The sequence below is a fragment of the Neltuma alba genome, unplaced genomic scaffold, assembly GCF_004799145.2.
Source record: "Neltuma alba isolate B1F8T4 unplaced genomic scaffold, ASM479914v2 tig00004698_pilon, whole genome shotgun sequence".
In the NCBI taxonomy this organism is placed as follows: Eukaryota; Viridiplantae; Streptophyta; class Magnoliopsida; order Fabales; family Fabaceae; genus Neltuma; species Neltuma alba.
The window spans coordinates 1-22,708 of record NW_021633824.1 but is presented as its reverse complement, the minus strand read 5'-3'; the positions used below and the strand labels follow the sequence as shown (position 1 = coordinate 22,708).

General features: G+C 35.3%; 4 protein-coding genes across 4 annotated transcripts; 3 read left to right on the top strand and 1 right to left on the bottom strand.

The window, feature by feature from the left end:
* The first annotated feature begins 449 nt into the window (after positions 1-449).
* Positions 450-2,770, top strand: LOC114745505 (uncharacterized). The gene is made up of 3 exons (XM_028933666.1): positions 450-635; positions 1,443-1,564; positions 1,893-2,770. Exons 2-3 carry the CDS (start codon positions 1,525-1,527, stop codon positions 2,768-2,770), a joined length of 918 nt encoding a protein of 305 aa, XP_028789499.1. The 5' UTR covers positions 450-635; positions 1,443-1,524.
* A 201-nt stretch (positions 2,771-2,971) lies between these two features.
* LOC114745504 (uncharacterized) lies at positions 2,972-4,826 on the top strand. Its single transcript, XM_028933664.1, has 7 exons — positions 2,972-3,029; positions 3,117-3,655; positions 3,748-3,829; positions 3,919-4,005; positions 4,075-4,341; positions 4,421-4,524; positions 4,619-4,826. The coding sequence occupies exons 1-7, from the start codon at positions 2,973-2,975 to the stop codon at positions 4,824-4,826; spliced, it is 1,344 nt and encodes a 447-aa protein (XP_028789497.1). The 5' UTR covers position 2,972.
* Positions 4,827-8,452: 3,626 nt separating this feature from the next.
* LOC114745503 (uncharacterized) lies at positions 8,453-10,829 on the bottom strand. Its single transcript, XM_028933663.1, has 2 exons — positions 10,468-10,829; positions 8,453-10,379 (listed from the first exon to the last, which is right to left on the bottom strand). The coding sequence occupies exons 1-2, from the start codon at positions 10,827-10,829 to the stop codon at positions 8,453-8,455; spliced, it is 2,289 nt and encodes a 762-aa protein (XP_028789496.1).
* An 8,901-nt stretch (positions 10,830-19,730) lies between these two features.
* On the top strand, positions 19,731-20,845 carry LOC114745506 (glutathione S-transferase U10-like). The gene is made up of 2 exons (XM_028933667.1): positions 19,731-20,066; positions 20,486-20,845. Exons 1-2 carry the CDS (start codon positions 19,743-19,745, stop codon positions 20,843-20,845), a joined length of 684 nt encoding a protein of 227 aa, XP_028789500.1. The 5' UTR covers positions 19,731-19,742.
* The last annotated feature ends 1,863 nt before the right edge of the window (positions 20,846-22,708 follow it).

The window sequence follows — 22,708 nt, the reverse complement described above, 5'->3', positions numbered from 1 at the left end:
AAAAATAATTAAATGAGTAAAAACTTGGTTTAGGTAGCATCGAACATAAATTATTTTTTTAATAAGACTCAATATCTCAAAATATTTTTCAATAAGTTCAACAACCTAAAATATTTTTTTAATAGCACCTAATATTTTAAAGGGAAAATGACAAGAAAATGACTGTTGAATTCTAAAATGACAAAATGGGCATGTAAATTACTGAAATGACAAAATGGGTATGGGGTATCAATCTGGAATTTGAGTAATTCGCCAAAAAGACTGAAATGCCCTTAATTTTTTCGGGAATCAGAGGGCGGGATATTGTGCAACGGAACTGGAGTTTGGTTGGCGGTTCTCCACTCGGCGAAACTGCATAGACCATAGGGTTCTCCGAACTCTCACATTACACTCGGCGAAACTGCATATGGTTGTCGCAAGTCTCACATTGGCATGGTTGAGGAACTGTGAACGAGGAATGTGAATAGCGTCCGGCTTCTTCGTCTTTTCCGTGGGTCGTAGTGAGAAGCAATAAACCAGTGAGAAGCTTCAATCTTCAGAAGGGAGAGGGGGTGGCTAGAGAGAGAGATTTCGAGGGAGAGCACCTGTAAGGTCGTCACCGGTTGAGGAAGAAGTCGATATTCGTTCGGACCCCGGTAAGCCACCCAAATGTCTCCGTCTTGTGCTTGTCTGATTGGAGTGTTTTAATTTGGGGAAAACGGTGAATGTTGGTTGTAAAGGGGGAAGCAATGGTAAAGGCTTAAAATGGAATGTAAAGGTAGATTAGATTAAAAGTCGGTGCTTCTATGTGTGACGGAATTACAGAAGTTGCTTGCTTGCTCTGATTCATATAACTCGGTCCATGTTTGACGAGATATCTCTCTGATTGTTGTTGTCTGATTGCTGTGTTGCTGTAATGTTGGAAGGCATAATATACGTGTGTGTTTATGATTGCTACACTACTTTTTAGATGCCCATAAATTGAGACCACTGTCGCACATGAGGCAGGATGCTTCCTGTTTCCGCCCCCTTGTTTGGTCTGTTCGTGTAATGGGCATTGCACATTTTTAGCATTGTGTATGGGACTAAAATGAGTTCAACTGTATCCCCATATTGGTTATGCAAATTTAACATTGTAAAATAAATTGAAAGGGGTGACTTTTCGTGGGTAGAACTCTGTTTTGAAGATATAGCTACCTAATGGGCATAACCTCAGTCATTTAGCGGTGCAATTTACCTGGGGATGAACATGCATATTCATTTCAGTATGTACCAAGTGAGAATAACCTTTGTGGCCTTCTTATGTATTGGTATAATTTACTTGGTCATCTGTGGCACTGTGTAGTAGTAATTTCCATAATATAAGTTACTTGAAGATACAAATTTTGTAACATTTCATCGAGAAAGAATCACTTTTAATGCATATTCATTTATTTTTGAATCTGTTGGTCTGAGGATTGAAGAGGTAGAGATTAATCTGCTGGTTTGAGGATTGAAGAGGTAGAGGTCGCTGAAGTGCTGAGAAGCATCAATCGCATTGCTGTCATGGAGGAGGTTGGCGAAGTAACTGTGACTGCGACAAACGGTAATATGCAGTTGTAATAGGAATTAAGTGGTTGAGTTATATAGGTTTGGTAAGTTAGATTGTTTTTAGTTTGTTGTTAAAGTGTATTATGTCATTAGTCTCTATTTTCTGCTCTGTTCTGTGAAGTGAGAAAGAAGCAATAACATTCATTACGTGATCAGCAAATTTAGTTATATGAGTAGTAAATAGTCGAGGTTCATTTTGTGGCTAAATAACAACACCTATAATGTGAATGACTACACTGGAAATGGTAGTGACAACTTTTTTGAAATGCAAAGAAAGTTGAGCTGTTCAACTGACCAGATTTAGTTATTTATGCTTGTTGTAGAAGGAGGGCCAAGTGAAGAAGTGAAGAATGGCTACATGTTGTTTAGACGAGAATTTCTTAAGGGTGGGGAGAAGTTTAAGAATATGTCTGAACAAGCGAAAAAGGCATCAAAGGCATGGAAGCAGTTGACACCAGAGGAGCAGAAGAAATACAGTGATAGGGTGAAGCAATCAAGAAAGGAAGGGATGAAGAAGAAGAGGAAGAAAAAAGTGGCTTTTAGCACTCGTTGCTCGGTTCGGCAATTTAAGTCATTAGTGGACTTCATAAAAGATGATGAAGATTTGAAAGTGAGGGTACAAAATTTAGGCTTTGGCCATTTACTTGACATTGGATGTGAGAGACTCCCTCGTGACCTCATAGTATGTGTTCTCCGAGCATATGATCCGCCTACCCATCAATTTCTAATAAGAGGGATAATAAAGGAAATAGAAGCAAATGATGTTGCAAACTTGTTGGGTGTACCCCACACAGGGGAGAAGGTAAAAATGGACGTATGTGATGATGATGAGACATACCAAAGGTTGAAGGAGGAATTTGGTAAAGTCCCTTATACGAAGATACTCAATGACATTAAATCTGGGCAGAAGAAAGATGAGTTTGAGTTCCTGTTTATGCTGTACACACTTGGGAGTTTTTTAACTCCTACTTCACAAACAACTGTGAGTGACAAGCTAATAAGAGTCATGTGCTGTACCATGAAGGGATTTCACCAATTTGATTGGGCCACGTACATTGTGAAGCACTTGTGGAAAGAGATGGGAGATTATGTGAAAGTGTACACAAAAGCAAAGAAAGACGAAGATGAAGATGAAGGAAGCTGCAATGTGGGAGGATGCATCTACCTCCTGTTGGTATGTATTTCTGACTTATGCTTCTAAGTTATTGTTTTCTTTATTTGTGGAATTGGCAAGTTAATGATTTACTATTGTAGTTATATTTTGCTGAGCACTTCCCACTATCCAAAACTGTTGAGAGAGGGTCCCTAAATGCCATTCAATTCTGGACTGATGAGAGGATAAGGAAGCTGGAAAAGAAGGAGAGGGAAAGCAAGAGGGGTTTACTGTATAAGGGCAAGGGAGTATGGATAGAAGTGGGAAGGATGAAGGAAAACGCAGAAGTGTGGCTCATTTACACCCGGTATGTGCTTTCATTACTAATTTTCATTCTCATTAGCAAATAATCTCATGAAAAAAGTGTTTACTCATTTTAAATTGTTTGCTGCAGGAGTTACAGAAGTTGCACGGACGATTGATGGCTCAGATCGAATTAAGCACTATGAGGCTTATAAGTGCAATGGAAGATGAGCTAGATAAGGTGCAGATAAGGATAGAGGAAAATAATGTGACCACAGATGATGAGGACCCTATTGACGTCCCAGATGATGATAAGGGAGATGATGATGCATTTGGCGATGAAGACTCCCATGATCATGATGGACATGAGTCTGATGACGAAGGTGATGATAGAGATGAGTTCCACGGGGGAGATGGTCAGGGAGACGATGATGCAACTGGCTCAGATAGGGGTGATGACATTGGTGTTGCAGCAGAAGGTGCAGACAAAGAAATTATGGAGTCTCCCCTGCCTTTGTCCCCCATGGACAAGGGATGTCAACTCCGGAGATCGCAAAGGGAGATGAAATCCGCTATCAATTCTCCATGGATTTTGACAAAGCCAACTAAGAGGCGAAAGAGGCCCATGGATGACAAGGACCGGTTTTATGACATAGTTTCCCGTATGTGTTCAAGCAAGGAGGGTGACATGTATGTACATATCCACTACCCACGTAATCATATTCATTACAATTTTGTGGTAATTGACTATATGCATAATGATATTGACAACATATTTTTAGGCCTTTGGTGAAAATCTCTGATGAAGATATCACTCGGGATCAGCTAAGGACACTTGGCGGAATTGAGAAAATAGGTAACCGGGTAAGTAGAATATTTGTGATGAGGTCATTTAATTGTTTAGTAGATGCTGCATTTTGGGTTCATCAAAACAATAATCTCTTTGCGTACAGCTGATGTCAACTGTGTGCAAGACTCTAATGGCTGATATGGAGAAGGAAGGGCAGGTGAAGCGGCACATTTTTTATGCTGATTTTATGGTAAGCTTGCTGAGATGTTAGTTTTTTGTCGATTGATATTGATAAATGACTAAAATGTTCATGTTTCAGGCAATAATGGCAGCTAACCCAAAGCTGTGGGATGCTACAAAACGGAAGAAACAATTTTTACCTGAAAATGTAGGCTACAACATAGGAGAATGTGATTTGATCTTTGGACCCACACTTGTTGGCGCTCACTGGTTCTGTGTTGTGCTTGAGCCTAGCACAATGAATTTCTATGTGCTGGACTCAATGAAGCCAAATTTAGAGGGTAAGAAGAAGAGCAAGAAGAAGGGTGTAATTATTGATGACATGACGACCGTCGTCACTGAATGTGTAAGGATAATGCAACTCATCTTCTATGATTGACATTTCATTTACCTTTTATTTACAATTGCGTAATGATATTGTGCAGAGGAATAGATTTTATGACATTATTGAGATAGTTAAGCCTAATGCCACTGGGAAGAAGAAAATGAGTGATATCATTTGGGCTCCTGTTCCGCAACAGAACAATCTGTGAGTGGTTTATGTTGTTGATATTATTACGTCTCAAAGTAGCCCAATGTGTTATTTTCATTCTTTTACATCGTTGGTATGTTTTGATGTGCAGGCGAGACTGCGGTGTTCATGTATTAATATGGTTGAGTAAATGGAAGCCCGGTGAGATACTTCACTATACGGATGAACAAGTGGCTGAATTCCGACGAAACCTCATGTGGTGGCTAGTGAATCATGAGCTTAATTCAAGACGTGATGAAGCATTAAGCTTGCTTTCATCAACCCAAGCCACCACACTGACCAAAAGACGCCATCTGTGATAGGAGGAGACATTATGTAGATTAGGCATATAGTATTTGTAAAAGGAGTGTTAGTTTGAAGTCTTAATATTTGAAGTCTTATGTAGTTTGAAGTCTAAGTGGCTGCCAGTTGTTGGCCTAATTGCAATCCTTTTTGGGATAATTTGAGTAAAAGAGTTATGAAATTTACAGCATGCCATGTGACTTCCGTGATGATAATCACAAGTTGATTATTTGTGCCCCAAATTACATCCACTTGGACCCAGGTTAACTACACAAGTAATAGGATTAACAACTTTCGGATTGAGAATTGCAACCTCTGTAATGATAGTTACGACATCGCTGTTGCCATTTGCATGTGAAGTCTTTCAAGCCCAAATCACTTTTTTTGAATCCATTTTCGCTAGAATGACAACATTGGTAATGAAAATTACAACTTTTTTAATGATTGTTACCACCTCGCTATTCCTTTTTGCAACTGCATTTTCGTCCCCACGTATAAATTGTCAGAATTTCACAACCTGGGTAATGAAAATCACAACATTGTTAAGGGAAATTGCAACTATAGTAATGACATTTACCACTATGGTTTCCCCATTTGCATCCCCATGTTTAGGAAATTGTCCCATTTCCGGTTCCTTTAAGTCAATCCCACGCATCAAATTGTTCAGGAAATTTGACTACCCCCGTAATGATAATGACAACATGGGTAATTTTAATTGCAACTTGAGTAACGACATTTACCGGTCTGCTTTTCCCATTTCCGGTTCCCTTAACTGAGACCCACGCATCAAATTGTTCAGGAAATTGTACTACCCCCGTAATGATAATGACAACATGGGTAATGTTAATTGCAACTTGAGTAAGGACATTTACCGGTCTGCTTTTCCCATTTCCGGTTCCCTTAACTGAGACCCACGCATCAAATTGTTCAGGAAATTGTACTACCCCCGTAATGATAATGACAACATGGGTAATTTTAATTGCAACTTGAGTAACGACATTTACCGGTCTGCTTTTCCCATTTGCGGTTCCCTTAACTGAGACCCACGCATCAAATTGTTCAGGAAATTGTACTACCCCCGTAATGATAATGACAACATGGGTAATGTTAATTGCAACTTGAGTAAGGACATTTACCGGTCTGCTTTTCCCATTTCCGGTTCCCTTAACTGAGACCCACGCATCAAATTGTTCAGGAAATTGTACTACCCCCGTAATGATAATGACAACATGGGTAATGTTAATTGCAACTTGAGTAATGACATTTACCGGTCTGCTTTTCCCATTTCCGGTTCCCTTAACTGAGACCCACGCATCAAATTGTTCAGGAAATTGTACTACCCCCGTAATGATAATGACAACATGGGTAATGTTAATTGCAACTTGAGTAATGACATTTACCGATCTGCTTTTCCCATTTCCGGTTCCCTTAACTGAGACCCACGCATCAAATTGTTCAGGAAATTGTACTACCCCCGTAATGATAATGACAACATGGGTAATGTTAATTGCAACTTGAGTAAGGACATTTACCGGTCTGCTTTTCCCATTTCCGGTTCCCTTAACTGAGACCCACGCATCAAATTGTTCAGGAAATTGTACTACCCCCGTAATGATAATGACAACATGGGTAATTTTAATTGCAACTTGAGTAACGACATTTACCGGTCTGCTTTTCCCATTTGCGGTTCCCTTAACTGAGACCCACGCATCAAATTGTTCAGGAAATTGTACTACCCCCGTAATGATAATGACAACATGGGTAATGTTAATTGCAACTTGAGTAAGGACATTTACCGGTCTGCTTTTCCCATTTCCGGTTCCCTTAACTGAGACCCACGCATCAAATTGTTCAGGAAATTGTACTACCCCCGTAATGATAATGACAACATGGGTAATGTTAATTGCAACTTGAGTAATGACATTTACCGGTCTGCTTTTCCCATTTGCGGTTCCCTTAACTGAGACCCACGCATCAAATTGTTCAGGAAATTGTACTACCCCCGTAATGATAATGACAACATGGGTAATGTTAATTGCAACTTGAGTAATGACATTTACCGGTCTGCTTTTCCCATTTCCGGTTCCCTTAACTGAGACCCACGCATCAAATTGTTCAGGAAATTGTACTACCCCCGTAATGATAATGACAACATTGGTAATGTTAATTGCAACTTCCGTTATGACATTTACCACTCTGCTTTTCCCATTTCCGATTCCTTTAAGTCAAACTCACGCATCAAATTGTTCAGGAAATTGTACTACCCCCGTAATGATAATGACAACATTGGAAATGTTAATTGCAACTTCCGTTATGACATTTACCACTCTGCTTTTCCCATTTCCGATTCCTTTAAGTCAAACTCACGCATCAAATTGTTCAGGAAATTGTACTACCCCCGTAATGATAATGACAACATTGGAAATGTTAATTGCAACTTCCGTTATGACATTTACCACTCTGCTTTTCCCATTTCCGGTTCCTTTAAGTCAAACTCACGCATCAAATTCTTCAGGAAATTGTACTACCCCCGTAATGATAATGACAACATTGGAAATGTTAATTGCAACTTCCGTTTTGACATTTACCACTCTGCTTTTCCCATTTCCGGTTCCTTTAAGTCAAACTCACGCATCAAATTCTTCAGGAAATTGTACTACCCCCGTAATGATAATGACAACATTGGAAATGTTAATTGCAACTTCAGTTATGACATTTACCGGTCTGCTTTTCCCATTTCCGGTTCCTTTAAGTCAAACCCACGCATCAAATTGTTCAGGAAATTTTACTACCCCCGTAATGATACTGACAACATGGGTAATTTTAATTGCAACTTTAGTGATGATATTTACCACTCTGCTTTTTCCACTTCCACTTCCTTTATTTCAAAGTCAAGTAACATATTTTCAGGGAGTTTCACTAGCCTGGAAATGATAATAACAACATTGGTAATGTGAATAACAACATCGTTGATGACATTAACCACTCCAGTCATACCCATTGGCAACTTCCACCATCTCCCTTGAGGGCATTAAACAAAAGGTCATCTGTGTTGCCAAAATAGCATAGAAGTACACCAAAAGAGCATCATAGGATGTCTGCATTAACATTTAGACTTTACTACATGTGTAATTGAATTTACCACTGAAGTGACAATATTTACCAAAAACCAGTAGGCCCATCACAGAAGGTACATAACTTATATTCAAATGACAAGTTAACAGTAAGATTAACCCACTACCTAATGTTTCGTCCCCATTCACATTACAAAACATATCCTACCCAGTGAATATCATTTACAAAAAGGATAGCCTACCCATCATACGATTTTTACATTAACATTCAGACTTTACTATATCTGTAATGGAATTGACCACTGACGTAATGATATTTACTAAAAACCAGTAGGCCCATGACAGAAGCTACATAACTGATATCCAAATGACAAGTTAACATTAGGATTAACCTACCGCCTAATGTTTTCTTGTCATTCAGATTACAGAACATCTCCTACCCAGTTAACATCATTAACAAAAAAGATAGCCTACCTATCAACCCTTCTCCCAAAAAAATTAAAAAGGGTTCAAGAGTCATTCCTTTCCTATAACAAAAAAATTACCCCTGTTGGTATTGACATGAAACCTTAAGTTGGGTTTGGATTCTTGCATGTTCTTCTTGTGTGGCCAACTTGCTGGCATGCACTACAATGGTAGACCTTCTTGTTTTGAAACTGCGACTCTTGCCTATTTATCCTAGGCCTTCCAGGTGGTCGACTAGTCAAAGGTGGTGCCAAAAACACTTGACTTGCTATATCTTGCAGCCGATAGTTATTAGGATTTGGCATGTCGATTGTCACCACTGGAGTCATCGTCCTACCATAAATCTTTTGTTGGGACGTAATCTTGTAGCATTCTTCAACAAAATCATACACATTGCAATTCAAGGCCTTGATAGCTGCACATGCATGTGGGCATGGGATGCCTGACATTTGCCAAGCTGCACAACTACATTCACCTTTTCCAAGATCAACATTAATGGCTCCTCTTGCTGTATGGACACACACCCTACCCCTTCCGTAAGGAACACTTAACATCTGTGCAGATCTCGCCACATTTTCCATCAATGTTGCATTTGTATTTGGGCCTACACCATTCTTCCATTTGCTCATTGCCATGCTTGCTGCATACATCTTCTTGGCTACTTTTTCACGATGCTCATGTATAAGTTGGGCAACATTATATCTTCTCTCCTTCAGCATCCACGCATTGAATGACTCTGCAAGGTTTGTTGTTATGTTGTCCCATCGTTTAAAAGGGAACTTGCTTAAGGCCCACTTGTGAATATCACCATGATTGACAAGCCATTCAAATAATTGGGAATTGAAGTGTCTCATGTTATCCATTGCTTGATCAAACTCTGTGTCAAGCCTTGCATATGCAATGGCATCTAGGAAATGCAGTCCATCCTCCCTTGTGTTGCCACTTGTCTTCCTTCTTCCTCTATTTAACTTGATCATTTGTGTACTGAAATTCTCCTTAACATGTCTGTAACAGTACGCATGTCGCTCACCTCCGAATATTGCTTGCACAGCACCTATAATTGCATTGTGTCGGTCTGAAATGATTGTTAATTGCATTGACCCAATTATCTCCTTGATCATATGTAAGAACCATGTCCAATCCTCAAGCGTCTCTCCCTTCACAATCGCAATGGCAAAAGGTAATAATTCGTTGTCCGCATCATAAGCCGACGCTGAAAGTAGTGTCCCCTTATACGGTCCACTTAAATGACTTCCATCAATATACAGTACATGTCTAGCACCAGCAATAAAACCCTCTATACAACACCCATAGGCTATGAATACACGCTCAAATCTGTTGTTCCTTGCAGCCACCCATTTTGCCACTGTTTTGTCATCGGTTTCCTTCAACCGGTCACATATCCATGGAATAAGCATGTAAGAATGATCAGGTCTGCCATGTATGTCCTCCAACGCTTTTTCCTTGGCCCTGTATGCTTGCTTATATGTCAACTTCACACCATAATCTCTTTCCAACCTCTTTTTTATATCATTTGGACGCATGTCTATATGATCCCTAACCTCTTCAATTATAATTGATGATGTCAAGCTAGCTGATCTACCATGTGTCACATGAAGATTGTCTTGGGCATTATGAACATGCTCATTTTTGAATGTCGTTACACGTAAAAATGCTGGAGTACTCTTTACAGCTGCTCTTGCACTGATCCTCCATGGACAACCTTCAACATTGCATTTGACATACATATGGGCATTAGAATTCTTCACATATTTATACTCAAATTTGTTTGCAATGCTGAATTTGTGTAGTTTCTTCTTGAAATCATCCGCATCTGGAAAAGTCTGCCTCAATCCTAACAATACTGTTTTCCATTTCAGGGAATTCATTCCTGGCAAAGGAGTTGGTGCACTCTCTACTGCATATGGCAGGCTAAGAACATTTTCAGCTGCTATGTAATTCACACATTCGACAGCATCCTCAATCATTGGCTCATCATTTTGCTGTGACAGTCCTGACAATTTTGACATGCTGCATGTATAATTACAACATTTGTTATGATATTAACAACAACATTATCGAAAGTAACAACTTCCATAATCCGAAACTTGTGACTTACCTGTTTCGATCAGCCACTTCTTCCTCCGTATTCTCATTACCTTTAGCTGCTACGTATACATGTGCATTACTATCATTATACTCAAATAGGTTGTCAACTTCATCATCATCAATAAGATCTATTAATATCCTATCATTCAAGCCCAATGTGTATTTAATGTCGCAACCATTACTATCTACACCAAACCATTCTCCTATCATAACCCTCAAATCTTCAAGCCTTATACCCTCCTTGATCACTCTTACCCTGACAGTTCCACCATAGTACTTAACTTCACCATCACCATTTTCTGCAAACTTCCCACCCACATGAAAGTAACAAGCAAGACGCTTTGAAGATGTTGACCCAATGTTAGATGTCATCAAAGCTACCTAACCTGCACCACAGAAGCATAAATCAATATTTTAGTTCCCCAATAATCAATTTCATTTATCAGGATTTCTAAACTTTTCTTGCGATTTCACAAAAAATGCAACACCCAAAATACGTCCGCGCACACTTGCTACATTGACAACTTAAATATGGGATTTCACAACTCCAATAATGAATTTGACAACACTGACCACCTCATGCTTACTGTTAGCCCTCAATCTTCATGCCCACGTTATCAGTTCCCACCATTTTTTCATTTCCGATGTATCGCTCTCTCATCCTGGTCAGATTCTTCATTTAAACCATCTACACTCATAAACCCATCCCCATTAGACCATGTACCAGTAAACCGACTTGAAAACCCAAACCCATCATTAAGCTCCACTTTCTTACGTAATACCCACGTTCAACCCCTCTCTCACTACAAACCAGGTTGCCCACACAGCAATTCCACCGTAATGAATCAGATTTGTACAATGGTGAGAGTTGGAGGAGTAGATAACAGCATTTTAGGAGAAATTTTCCTTACCTTTTCCGTCTTCTCAGCGTTCGACTCTGCTCCGCCTCCGTTTTCAGCTTCTCATCTCTCGCTCATGTTACGTGTCATGCCTTTGTCTTCATGAGTTCAGACTGATTCAGGGGCATTTCAGTCTTTTTGGCGAATTACTCAAATTCCAGATTGATACCCCATACCCATTTTGTCATTTCAGTAATTTACATGCCCATTTTGTCATTTTAGAATTCAACAGTCATTTTCTTGTCATTTTCCCTATTTTAAAATAGTTCTTGATGCACCCAATACCTAAAGTATACGTCCGGCCACCGAAAATTTATTTTAGCACTTATTATTTTTAAAATAATTTTTAGTGCACTCAATATCTAAACTATTTTTTCAAGAGCATTCACTAGATATTGGATGTATAAAAAATATTTTAAAATATTAAATATCATTGCAATTTGGTGCGCCTAAATCAGAACGAATGCTTTAAAAGAAGAGAAAGGTCTGGTCAAAAAGAAAAAAGGAAGAGACACGGCGTTTGTCGTCTTGCCGCTCCTCCTCATCACTTGGCTCTGTTTTTGTTTTTTTAAGGGTGTGCAAAAAGATAGTAATCCAGTCCAGTCCGATTCAATACGAAGGGGTCTAGTCCAGTTCAATTCGGTCCAAATAAACAATATGGTTGGGCTGGACTGGGTTCGAGACTAAGTCGTTAAGTTACTGGGACTGATTTAGTCTGGTCTACATGATATTTTTGAGAAAATATTTTATAATTTAGAATGTTGTTTTTTAATTGTTACTTAATATTGTTGAAATTCTTATGGATCTATGATTAAGTCTTAATGTTTTATAGGTTTTTTCATTGTGCTAAATGTGTTTATTTACATGAAATCTTGATTCCATAAAAAAATAAAAAGAAAAAAGAAAATTAAGGTTTTAGACTACTTGGGTCAGTCCAAATATTCAAGTAGATCAAGTCCAGACCAGTCCGACCTCGGGTCATTATTGGATTAGACCAAACTTCAGGTTGGGTTTTAGTATGGTCCAGTCTTTCTATTGTGCACCATTACTTTTTTCAATTGCATCCGGTGTCATTTTGTGGCAGCGAACAGGTAGTGGATGGGAGAGTAGCAAAGAGAAGTTGAATCCCCACATTGTGAGGGAAAAAGTGACAGAGGAAGTGATCAAATTCTAGCATTTTCGGTCTACAGACTAGGAAGCTGACATTTTGACTAAAGTAGCGGTGAAAGAAAGTCAGTTGAGGTTGCTTGACCAGTTAGTGCCGTTTGGTGAAAAAAATTTGTTAAAATGGAAATGAATGAAAACGAATTGAATGGAACGGAATGGAAAATTTTTTGGGTGATAATATGTTTGGTAAGCACTTGAATGAAAAATGAGTTGATGAAAAATTATATATTTAGTTGGATGAAAATGAGTTGAAAAATTGTGCAATTTTACCATATTACTCTTAATGAAAGAATAAAATATTATGAAATTAAAATGCTTTTTAAATAAAAAGAAAATAATATTATTATTAAAAAATAAGTTATAATAAATAATAATTTAAATAAATAATTGAATATTAACATTCAATAGAAATAATACAATCACTGTAGATATCAAATGATTGAGAAAACACTAGAGGATGGGAATTTATCAAACCAGACTTTCGAGAATAGATAATCAATATTGAAAAGATACAAAAAAATAAATCAAAGAATCACAACTCTTTTTCTAGTATACTCCATTTGCCCCTTATTTTCATGTGTTGAATAGAGTATAAACAAATCGATATGAACAAAATCAATTTAAAGATCAATTTTTAGTGGACATATTTTTCTTAATTTAATCACAAATTAAGCAAATGATATATCGTTATAAAGCTCACTGAGCCTAATTTCCAATCTAGTAAGACCCATTCAAAAACAATTTTTATTTTTCAAGTTATGCTAGATGAAATTAAGCTTTAATATAATAAGAAAAGAAGTAAGCAAATTCGAATTTTCTTACACCAAATTTAAATTTGCTTAACAAAATTTGAATTTTCTTACATCACATTCGAATTTGCTTAAACAAATTTGCATTTTATGCAACAAGGAATTTGATCATCACATGAGCAAATTCAAATAGTATGTAGAAAACCTGAATATAATTCCATCAAATTCAAATTTGTTTCCCCAAATTCCTGTTTAACGTTCTATGTTTACCTCTTTTTTTAATCAAAAACAGGGGAGATGCTTGATTATCAGTATGAGCAGTTGCTTCACTTTTTAGTTGCATTCTTACAGCTGTGGATTGCATTAGATAAAAAAAAAAAAAAAGGACGTGGAGCTGGAAAAAGGGGAAGGGAAGATTCATGGAAAAGAGTAATTGAGAAGGGACGTAACCAGCTTTCATGCTTTTCACAGGGGTCATAGATCAGGCGGCCAGCGTTTTATTCAACTTTCAAGAGTAATATGGTATTTAGCATTTTCCCCCGTGTGATGGAAAATCTGTTCCCACCAAAATTGGTGGCAATCTGTCTTCCCTTATACGCTGGAAAATTTGCCACTGTCGGAAAATGGGTTTGGGAAAATGTTGTAACCAAACATGATTGACCCAAGGAAAATCAACATTTTCCTTTTCCATAGCAAGATTTTCAGCATATCAAATGGGCTCTCGGGAGCTTTTGCCATTTTCAGCCCCAAACTTGAAGGGTGTAGTTATGTTTATTTTTTAGTTGTTTAGAGTATCATCTCATCCGAACAATAAGTGACTAATCTCTTAGGATACTATCAGACTCCGTAGTGGAGACCCCTCCCAATAATATTTTTCTCATACACAGCACCATAAGGATCAAACCCAGGATATGATATTTGAGATATCTAAATCTCTTTTACTTAAACCAATACTCGTTGATTGTTGTTATGTTATTTGGTAAAAGGAATATTCTTCAGCTTTTGTTGGTTTTGGGCCTGGGAGTGAGTAGGCCCATTGGTTTCCGCTGGTCCATATAAACCCAGCCTTGTTCAGTTTTGTGCATGGATTATTTTTATTCAGTTTAATAATATAAGAAGTATCATTCCGCTGTGTTGGCTCTGGCTTATTAACAATGCATCACATCAAACGCCAACGTTAAATTAGCTGGAGTAACTAAACTATTTCATATTGTGTGTGAAAAAAAAAAAAAGGAAAGAAACGGAGGAAAAGAAAAACTGAACCAGCTGACTATAAAAATTCAAAAGGTAGTACTACTATACGCTTTTCGGAAGAGATTTGGATAAAGGGAAAATTTCCCTGCTCAAAATAAAATAAAATTTTATAAATAAAAAGACATTTGTGCTCAGACCATACAGACAAAAATAATTTTTGTTTGCTGTGAATAACCTAATTTGCGTTATAAATTTCGTCATATGTTGTTGTTAATTTTTTTTATAAGTTGTAAATTGTCTAGTTTTCATTGTAATCTCCTTATATTTTTTGTAAATTGTTAATTTTCTGGTGTAAATTTTCTGATTTTTTTGTAAATTATCTAGTTGTGTTATAACTAGTTTTTTTTTTTTTGTAAATTGTCAAATTTATACTGTAAATCTCTTTATATTTTTTTTAAATCGTCTAATTTTTATTGTAAATTCCTTTGCGTCTCTTATAAATCGATGATGAGTGATTCTTTTTAAAAAAGAAGACAAGGCGAAAAATGTCTTTTCATCCTCAAAATTTAATTCCATTTTTTCCCAAAAAAGTGTGGTGACATTTCAGAATATTTTGAGAGTTTTTAAATATTAAATAGGTGGATAAGGGGTGTAGTGAAATTCTCCTTTGGATAAACCCATATGCAAATTAACTCCACATAAATTTTAGCTCTAATTTTTAAGAGCTAAAAAAGAACTCGTACATGAACTCAGAGTTCTTGTCATGGATGGATGCCCTGAAGAAACATCCTCTGATGAAAGAGACACTGCCTCCTCATGAGAAGCTTGTGGCCAAATTCATAGAGAAATTTGGTCCTATCAACTAGTTTAATTTTCGGCTTGTTTTTGGATCAACTTATTTTAAGTGCTCCCAAACAAGCATGATTAATATATCTACTCCAGATGAAAAAAAATACATCTCCGGTCTTTAATATAAGACCCATTTAATTAATTTGATTAGATTAAGGAAGTTAGGTAAGTTAGTTAATTATAAGAAATGTGACATGTTTTTCTTAAAACACTATAATTATCTTTCTTAATATTCCATCTCTCTTCCTCTACTTGATTATAGTTGAGGGAATATTTATAGGGGTAGTTTAGAGAAAACTGATAAATATAAAAAATGGGTCTTATATTTAAGACCAAAACCAACTCAACAATTGGATCTTATATTAAGGATCGGAGGAGTATTTTCTTTTGTTTCGTACATCTTCATAATTGATGGTTTGTTGTAAAATAAAATATTAGCAACTATTTCTTGTATGACAGGAAAGTTGCTCCTCTTGCAGAAAAATAATCGGTTTGTTTATTGGATGACATGTCTGATGTTGCTTAACAAAAAAAAAAAGATGTGTGATGTTATCTTGGATGCAAAAGGTTTGATTCGATTGCCTCCATTTTCGCCCAAATGATAGTTTTTTTCATCAATTCGTGTAATGTTTTAAAATACAAGTAAAATCAAATAAATCTCTAATTATGGAAGAAGAAAATCAATGAATGTGCTCTTGTGATGAGTTATGTTCAGTTTTCTTTTCTTTTTCTTTTTAATAAAATGATCGATAATATAAAAATTAAAAATAGTTATATAAATAAAGTTGTTGTAAGAGTTTCAAAGAGGAACGGAAAATAGATAAAACATCAGTTTTGTAGAAGGAAGGGGTAGAGAAAGATCTAAGTAGTATACTGACATCCTTCTCGCTCTTCGTAGTTATGTCAGTTTTCAATGTAATAAGAAAGAGGAATAATTTTTTATCCGTTTAAGAAATTCACCTAATGCAGATGTTATATAGCATGTAGAGTGAAATAGATAAGCATCAATCTTCAAGGAGTATGTCAAAGTACAAGTCAATCTTCAAACTCCAGCTTTTTGAAGATAAGCTTGCATTGTTATTATTATTAATAATCAGGATTCAAAAAAAACATTTTCATAGAAAATAACACAATAGTAATAGACATAGTTGTATAATACATTTTGTTAGGATGATTTAGAGAGTGTTTAAATAGAAATAAAACTATAATTTTAAAAATATTTTTATGATATATAAAATAAATAAATAAAATAATTTGTTTCAATTTACAAAAAAATACTTTTTAAAAACACTTTTGAATTACCTCTAACACACCTCCTGAATAAACAAGGAACAGATGAACCGAGTATTATAACAATTTTACAAATGATAAAATAATCAAACCCAATTAATAAAATAATGGCGCTGATATCAAAACTCTCGTCTTGGTGAGAGAAAAAATCCCTCCTCTATGAGAGAGAAACCCATTTTGCAGCGCTATGCCTGTTATTAGAGCTGGTAATATGGGTTGAATCCGCGGGTTCAACTCGCCAAAATTAACGGGTTAGGGTTGGCTAAAAGCCAACCCGCCAGTAAACGAATCTTTTCAACCCGTACCGTCAGGCCCGCAACCCGCTGCGAGGTTAACCCGTCAACCTGCGGGCTAACCCGCATATTTTTTTTAAAATTTTTAAAAATTATTATAATTGTATTATTATATATGATATTATATCTAAAAAATTTTAAAAAAATACCTATATAATTTATTTGGTATTTCCAATCAAATATTTCAAGAAAAAAGTAAAAATATCATTATATTTTTTAAATATTGAATAAAAAAATAATATTAAAATATTAAAAAATAAATAAATAATTGTTGGCGGGTTAGGGTTGGCTAAAAGTCAACCCGCCTTCAAACAATGCTTTTCAACCTAACTCATATGGGTTGAACCCGCCACGGGCCAACCCACAACCTGCGGGTTGGCCCGTATTACCACCCCGATAACGGTCGTTGGGCATCTGAGTGTGAGTGGGTCTTTTCTTTTCTTGTTGTCGTGCTGCTGTAAGGTTTGGCAAAGCAATTTCAAGATTGTTTGGGCGTGTCCGCTGGTTCTTTTTGGGGTTTCAAGTTGAAAAAAATGGAGGTCAATGCTGGAGAACTGAACGAGGTTAAGCTCGATTGGGAGGATATAGAAGTGAACGGGGGAAGTCAATGGCTGTTAGTGGGTCGTCTGATTACAACTCGCATAGTTAATAAGAGCGCTTTTGAAGACCTGGTGAGCAAAGGTTGGGCATCGAAAGCACAAAACTTCAGCTTGAACCAACGATTGTTGTGTGTTTTTTGTAAAAGGAATATTCTTCAGGCTTTGTTGGTTTTGGGCCTAGGATTCTGCTGGTCTATGTAAACCCAGCCTTGTTCAGTTTGTGTGCGTGGATTATTTTTTATTCAGTTTAATAATATGAGAAGTATCATTCCGCTGTGCTGGCTCTGGCTGTTATTAACAATGCATCACATCAAACGCTAACGTCAAATTAGTTGGGGTAACTAAACTATTTCATATTGCGTTAAAAAAAAGGGAAAGAAAGGAGGGGGGAAGAGAAAATCCCAAAAAAAATCTTAAAATATAAAAAATTTCAGATTGGGTCCTGAAATTTTAAAAATGACAAAAAAGGTCAATGACCTAATTTGTCATTTGCAAAATCAAAAGGAATTGACAACTTTGCCCTCATTTATATTCACTATAACGATTTAAGGAATCATTATAAGAGTTTAGGCGTTACGTAGATTTGTATAAAGAATAACTACTCACTTTTTCGTATTCAGGCGTCTTGTAGTTAATAACAAAAGTGAGTAGTTATTCTCTACATAAATCTAGGTAACGCCTAAACCTTTATAATGATTTCTTAAATCATTGTAGTGAATACAAATGAGTGTAAAATTTTCAATTCCTCTTGATTTTACAAATAATAGATTGGGTCATTGACCCTTTCTGTTATTTTCAAAATTTCAGAACCTAATCTAAAATTTTTTATATTTCAAGAGCTTTTTTTGAAACTTTTCCCAAAAAAAAACTGAACCATCTGACTATAAAAATTCAAAGGGTAGTACGACTATACGTGCTTCGTCAGAGATTTGGATAAAGGGACAATTTCCCTGCTCAAAATAAAATAAAATTTTATAAATGAAAAGACATTTGTGCTCAAACCATACAGACAAAAATAATTTTTGTTTGCCGCAAATAACCTAATTTGTGTTATAAATTTCCTCATATGTTGTTGTTAATTTTTTTATAAGTTGTAAATTGTCTAATTTTCATTGTAATCTCTTTATATTTCTTATAAATTGTCAATTGTCTGTTGTAAATTTTTTTATATTTCTTATAAATTATATATTTGTGTTGTTATTAATTTACTTATATTTCTTGTAAATTGTCAAATTTATACTATAAATCTCTCTATATTTTTTGTGAACCGCCTAATTTTTATTATAAATTCCTTTGCATCTTTTATAAATTGATGATAAGTGATTCTTTTTTAAAAAAATAAGATAAAGGGACAAGTGTTTTTTTATCCTCAAAATTTAATTCCATTTTTTTTCCAAAAGGGTACAGTGACATTTCAGAATATTTTGAGAGCTTTTGAATATTAAATAGGTACATAAGGGGTGTAGTGAAATTCTCCTTTGGATAAACCCATATGCAAATTAACTCCAGGTAAATTTTAGCTCTATTTTTTAAAAAAATAAAAAAGAACTAGTACATTTTAAAGAAAAAATAACAACAACAAAAATAAATTCTCCTTTGAATGTTTTAATATCCACAGAATTCAACGTTTATGTTGTTAGTCCATCTTTGTTGTATTTAATTTTCTTATATTTCTTATAAATTATCAAATTTTTATTGTAAATCCCTTTATATTGTCTTGTAACCTGATTTTTGTTGTAATTCCCCCTTATATTACTGTTAATACCCTTATATTTATTGTAAATTGCCTATTTTTCATTGTAAACTCCAGTATGTAAATTTTAGCTCTTTTTTTAAAAAAAAAAATGAAAAGGAACTTGTACATTTTTTTAAAGAAAAAATAACAACAAAACAGGACAACTTCTCCATTACTAGTCTCGGTTTTCCTAAAACAATTGCTTACCAAAGAAAATCAAATAAAATGAGTCACAAGTCTAATAGCATTTTTGAGGACGGGGCCCAGATCATTATTTTAATGTTGGTATTTTGAATGTTTTAATATCCACAGAATTCAACGTTTATCTTGTTAGTCCACCTTTATTGCCATTAAAAAAATGGGCCAATCTTTCAGCCCAAGAAATGAGACGTCCTACAACTTCTTCCTCAAGAAATGCACATTGAATACTCAGAGGAGAACTTCTATAAAAAAACCAACGCTCACATAGCTATGATCTCATGAACCATGTAGAAAGAGCAGAAGCAACTCATGGAAGAGAAAAGAAGCCAAGTTGTGCTTTTGGGATTTTGGGCAAGCGGCCCTTGCACAAGGGTTGCTCTAGCCCTTAAACTTAAGGGCATACCTTACAAATACGTGGAGGAAGATTTAACAAATAAAAGTGAGTTGCTGCTGAAGAACAATCCTGTCCACAAGAAGGTTCCAGTGCTCTTGCATAATGATAAAGCGATAGCTGAGTCGCTTGTCATCTTGGAATACATCGATGAGATTTGGAATCAAAACCCAAAACTCTTCCCTCATGATCCTTACCAAAAGGCAAAAGTTCGTTTCTGGGTCAATTATTTTGATCAAAAGGTGAGTATAACTCTTCCTTATCTTGCAAAAATTTAGTCTAATTAATATCACTTTGAAGTAATATACTCCTTCTGTCTTTAATGTATGACCTAATTATTGAGTTGATTTTGGTTCTAAATATAAAATCTGTTTCTCATATTTATCAATTTTTTTAAATTATTCCTATTTTTACTCCCTCAATTATAATCAAGTAGAAAAGGGAGGAAGAATATTAAGAAAGTGATGATGGTATTTTAGGAAAAACACGTTATATTTCTTATAATTAATTAATTTAATTGTCTAACTTTTTTAATTTAATCGAATTAGTTAAATAGGTCTTATATTAAAAATGAAAGGAATAATATGTTTGAACAACTATTATGCCAATAATTTTCATTTTTTAGAGATTCTAATAAAATTAACATCGACCTGGTCCTCAGATCCCTCCAGCTATCTACCCCATCTTCTTATCAAGAGGAGAAGAAAGAAAGAAAGCAATTGAGAATTTGAATGAGATGATTAGAGTCTTTTATGAAGGAGTGAAGAAAGATTTTGCAGAGGAATTCCCTTATTGTGAGGGTAAGTCCTTGGGGCTACTGGATATTGCGGTGGGAGCTCGTGCTTGCAACTACAAGGTTCTCAATGATGCCTTGGGAATGGAGGTGATTCAACGCCACATGAACTCAGAGTTCTTGTCATGGATGGATGCCCTGAAGAAACATCCTCTGATGAAAGAGACACTGCCCCCTCACGAGAAGCTTGTGGCCAAATTCATAGAGAAATTTGGTCCTATTAACTAGTTTAATTTTCGGCTTGTTTTTGGATCAACTTATTTTAAGTGCTCCCAAACAAGCATAATTAATATATCTACTCCAAATAAAAAAAATACATTTTCTTTTGTTTCGTACATCTTCATAATTGATGGTTTGTTGTAAAATAAAATATTAGCAACTATTTGTTGTAAGACAAGAAAGTTGATCCTCTTGCAGAAAAATAATTGGTTTGTTTATTGGATGACGTGTCTGATGTTGCTTGGGGAAAAAAAACAGATTTCTGATGTTATCTTGGATGTATAAAATTTGATTCGATTGCCTCCATTTTCGCCCAAATGATAGTTTTTTCCTTCAATTTGTTTAATGTTTTAAAATACAAGTACTATCAAATAAATCTCTAATTATGGAAGAAGAAAATCAATGCATGTGCTCTTGTCAAAATTGAAATAAGTTATATAAATAAAGTTGCTGTAAGAGTTTCAGAGGGGAACGGGAAATAAATAAAACATCAGTTTTGCAGAAGGAATGGGTAGAGAAAGATCTAAGTAGTATAATTACATCCTTCTTGGCCTTTTGGCTAAGATCAAGTGTAGTGTGCAGTTATGTCAAATTTCAATTTAAGACTACCTCCTGTCCTTAATATAAGAGCTAGTTTATTACTTTGAGTAGATTAAAGAAAATAGTTAAGTTAATTATTTGTAATAAATATGTGTTGTTTTTTCTCAAATATCTTTACTAATCAAGTGTATTAGTTAGATCTACTATTATGACAACAACTACCTTTATATAATATGAGTAACAAAGTAGATTAGTATCTTATATTTAGAATTAAAATAAAAACCAAACAAACTCTTATATTAAAAACTGGGGATAGTAAGAAAGAGGAATAATTTTCTATTCGTTTAAGAAATTCACCAAGCGCATACGTTATACAGCATATAGAGTGAAATAGATAAGCATCAATCTTCAAAGAGTGTGTGATAGTACAAGTCAATCTTCAAACTCCAGCTTTCTGAGGATAAGCTTGCATTGAGCTTATTATTATTAATCAGGATTCAAAAAAGACATATTCATAGAAACTATTTCCACCAAGAATCCAAATCTTTACTTAAGCATAATGCCCCTTACAGTTATAACATTGTAGCTGGCAATCATTAATAATTTTGCATTTAAAATTCAACCAAAGCACAAGACGAAGTTGAGCCAATGTTACTCAAAACTGACACAATAGTAATGGACATAGTTGTATAGTGCACTTTGTTGGTATGATTGAACAACCAAGAAAAGGATGAACTGAGTATTATAAAAATTTTACAAATGATAAAATAATCAAACCCCATTAATATGAACATGATAGAGCAGAGAAGATATTACCTATCACTTGAGAGAATAATAAGAAAAAATATATACAGTAATTTATACTAGTTCGGTCCAACCTGACATATCTGGTCTACAAGTTCTACCTAAGAGTTACTAACACGTTGAGGTTACAAGCTTGTTAAGTGAGATCGAATTCACAACCCCTTGCTTATAAAAGAGCTCATACTAAGTCACAAGGCTATTGAGTTTGGTTGATTTTCATTTCAAACAAAAACAAAACCAAATCGAATCAATCCATCTCCGGAAATTACATCGCTATTCAATTTCAACTAATTTTCTTCATATGAAATGCAGTTTTCTTTCTATAAGTAGAAAAAGTATTGTTGCGAACTGAAAATTCTTGTTCTTGCCATAATATTCAAATCATTATAAAAAATAATCTTGAAAACATAAATCGTACCCTTAAAAATCAAATACTCCTCATGTTCTTAATGTAAAACCTATTTAACTAATTTGATTAGATTAAAAAAGTTAGATAAGTTAATTATTATAAGAAATACGATATTTTTT

Excerpts from the sequence above, each read along its gene's own strand:
- LOC114745503 (XM_028933663.1), bottom strand. The coding sequence starts at position 10,829 with ATGACATCTAACATTGGGTCAACATCTTCAAAGCGTCTTGCTTGTTAC. Across the intron at positions 10,380-10,467 it reads GAAGTGGCTGATCGAAACAG|CATGTCAAAATTGTCAGGAC; the intron begins GTAAGTCACAAG and ends TTATACATGCAG.
- LOC114745506 (XM_028933667.1), top strand. The coding sequence starts at position 19,743 with ATGGAAGAGAAAAGAAGCCAAGTTGTGCTTTTGGGATTTTGGGCAAGC. Across the intron at positions 20,067-20,485 it reads TCAATTATTTTGATCAAAAG|ATCCCTCCAGCTATCTACCC; the intron begins GTGAGTATAACT and ends CCTGGTCCTCAG.
- LOC114745504 (XM_028933664.1), top strand. The coding sequence starts at position 2,973 with ATGGATAGAAGTGGGAAGGATGAAGGAAAACGCAGAAGTGTGGCTCAT. Across the intron at positions 3,656-3,747 it reads TCAAGCAAGGAGGGTGACAT|GCCTTTGGTGAAAATCTCTG; the intron begins GTATGTACATAT and ends ACATATTTTTAG. Across the intron at positions 4,525-4,618 it reads GTTCCGCAACAGAACAATCT|GCGAGACTGCGGTGTTCATG; the intron begins GTGAGTGGTTTA and ends TTTGATGTGCAG.
- LOC114745505 (XM_028933666.1), top strand. The coding sequence starts at position 1,525 with ATGGAGGAGGTTGGCGAAGTAACTGTGACTGCGACAAACG. Across the intron at positions 1,565-1,892 it reads AACTGTGACTGCGACAAACG|AAGGAGGGCCAAGTGAAGAA; the intron begins GTAATATGCAGT and ends TGCTTGTTGTAG.